Source organism: Gavialis gangeticus, unplaced genomic scaffold (genome assembly GCF_001723915.1).
Source record: "Gavialis gangeticus isolate Ggan-Ray unplaced genomic scaffold, GavGan_comp1, whole genome shotgun sequence".
NCBI classification, from domain to species: Eukaryota; Metazoa; Chordata; order Crocodylia; family Gavialidae; genus Gavialis; species Gavialis gangeticus.
This window is the reverse complement of record NW_017728994.1, coordinates 45,502,314-45,503,396: the sequence shown is the minus strand read 5'-3', so window position 1 is coordinate 45,503,396 and position 1,083 is coordinate 45,502,314. Positions and strand designations below refer to the sequence as shown.

At 72.0% G+C, this 1,083-nt stretch overlaps 1 protein-coding gene across 3 annotated transcripts in view; it reads right to left on the bottom strand.

Moving 5' to 3' along the window:
• Positions 1-1,083, bottom strand: part of MORN4 (MORN repeat containing 4) — a 9,003-nt gene that overhangs the window by 7,761 nt on the left and 159 nt on the right. Inside the window, exon 1 of one of the 3 annotated variants that reach the window (XM_019502692.1) lies at positions 1,002-1,077. The exons of the other annotated variants lie outside the window; for them this stretch is intronic. Coding sequence (XP_019358237.1) covers positions 1,002-1,058 — 57 coding nt within the window. The 5' untranslated portion in view covers positions 1,059-1,077. Of the gene's footprint in view, positions 1-1,001; positions 1,078-1,083 lie in introns of those variants that run through there. 3 annotated transcript variants of the gene reach the window in all.

The window sequence follows — 1,083 nt, the reverse complement described above, 5'->3', positions numbered from 1 at the left end:
CCCCTCCTCCGGGCAGTGCATGGGGCCGAGCCCTGGCAGAGAAGCTTGGCTCCAGGGGCCACGGCCAGTGCTGGTGGAGGAGGGCTGCAGCGGGCAGGTGCATCTGCCAGGGCCACAGGTGTGCCAGGGCCATGGTGTCAGGGCTGTGCCAGAGGCATGTGCGTGAATGGGTCTGGTGGCACCAGAGCCTGGCACCCTCTGACCCATGCCTGAAACTCCAGCCACGCAGCTCAAGTTGCGGCCGCTTGGGGCAGGAGCTGGCAGCTCCTCCATGAAACATGCATGTGGCCGGCCGGCACCCGTGACCCCAGCCACGCGGCCGTCACCAGGGCTGGGCTGGCTCTGTACTGTCCGTGGTCCACCTGCGATGGAGCCCCGTGTCGTGGACAGACCTAGGGGCTGCAGCTGTGCAGGGCCAGGGCGCTCTCCCTTCTGTAAGGAGGCACGGGGGCACGGAGCTGGGGGGAGCAGGGCTGGGCTGCTGCAGAGCCCCGGGGATAGGACAAGGGACAGGAGGGCTTGCTGGGGGGTGTGTGGGGGGATGCAGCTGCACATGCACACGGGTGTGGCACGGAGCGTGGCTGGTGGGGCAGAGCCCAGCCCGCACCAGCACTGCCAGCAGGGAGCTCCCTCTCCCCTCGCCCGCAGCCAGCCTGCGGCAGCGCAGCCACAGCCCCTGGCGCTCTGCCCCGAGCATGCAACCCAAGCACCCAGCGCCCCCTGCACCCCACCCCGTGCACACGGCCTGCTGGATCCCGCACCCCTGTAGCACCCCACCCCGTGCACGCAGCCTGCTGCACCCCGCACTCGCTGCACCCTGCCCTGTGCCCGAGACGTGCTGCACCCTGCACTATGCATGCCGCCTGCTGCACCCCCGCAGCCCTGCTACACCCTGCACCCCGCCCCGTGTACGCAGCCTGCTGCACCCTCCATCCCTTGCACCCCACCCGCTGCACCCCGCATCGCGCCCCGAGCTGGCGGCACCCTCCTCCCGGCCGCACCTGGGCTCCGCGCTGCACCGCCGGCGCCGCTCCCCGCCCCCCGCTGGGGGTCCCCATGCGCCGGCGGCGCCGCTCCCCAGCG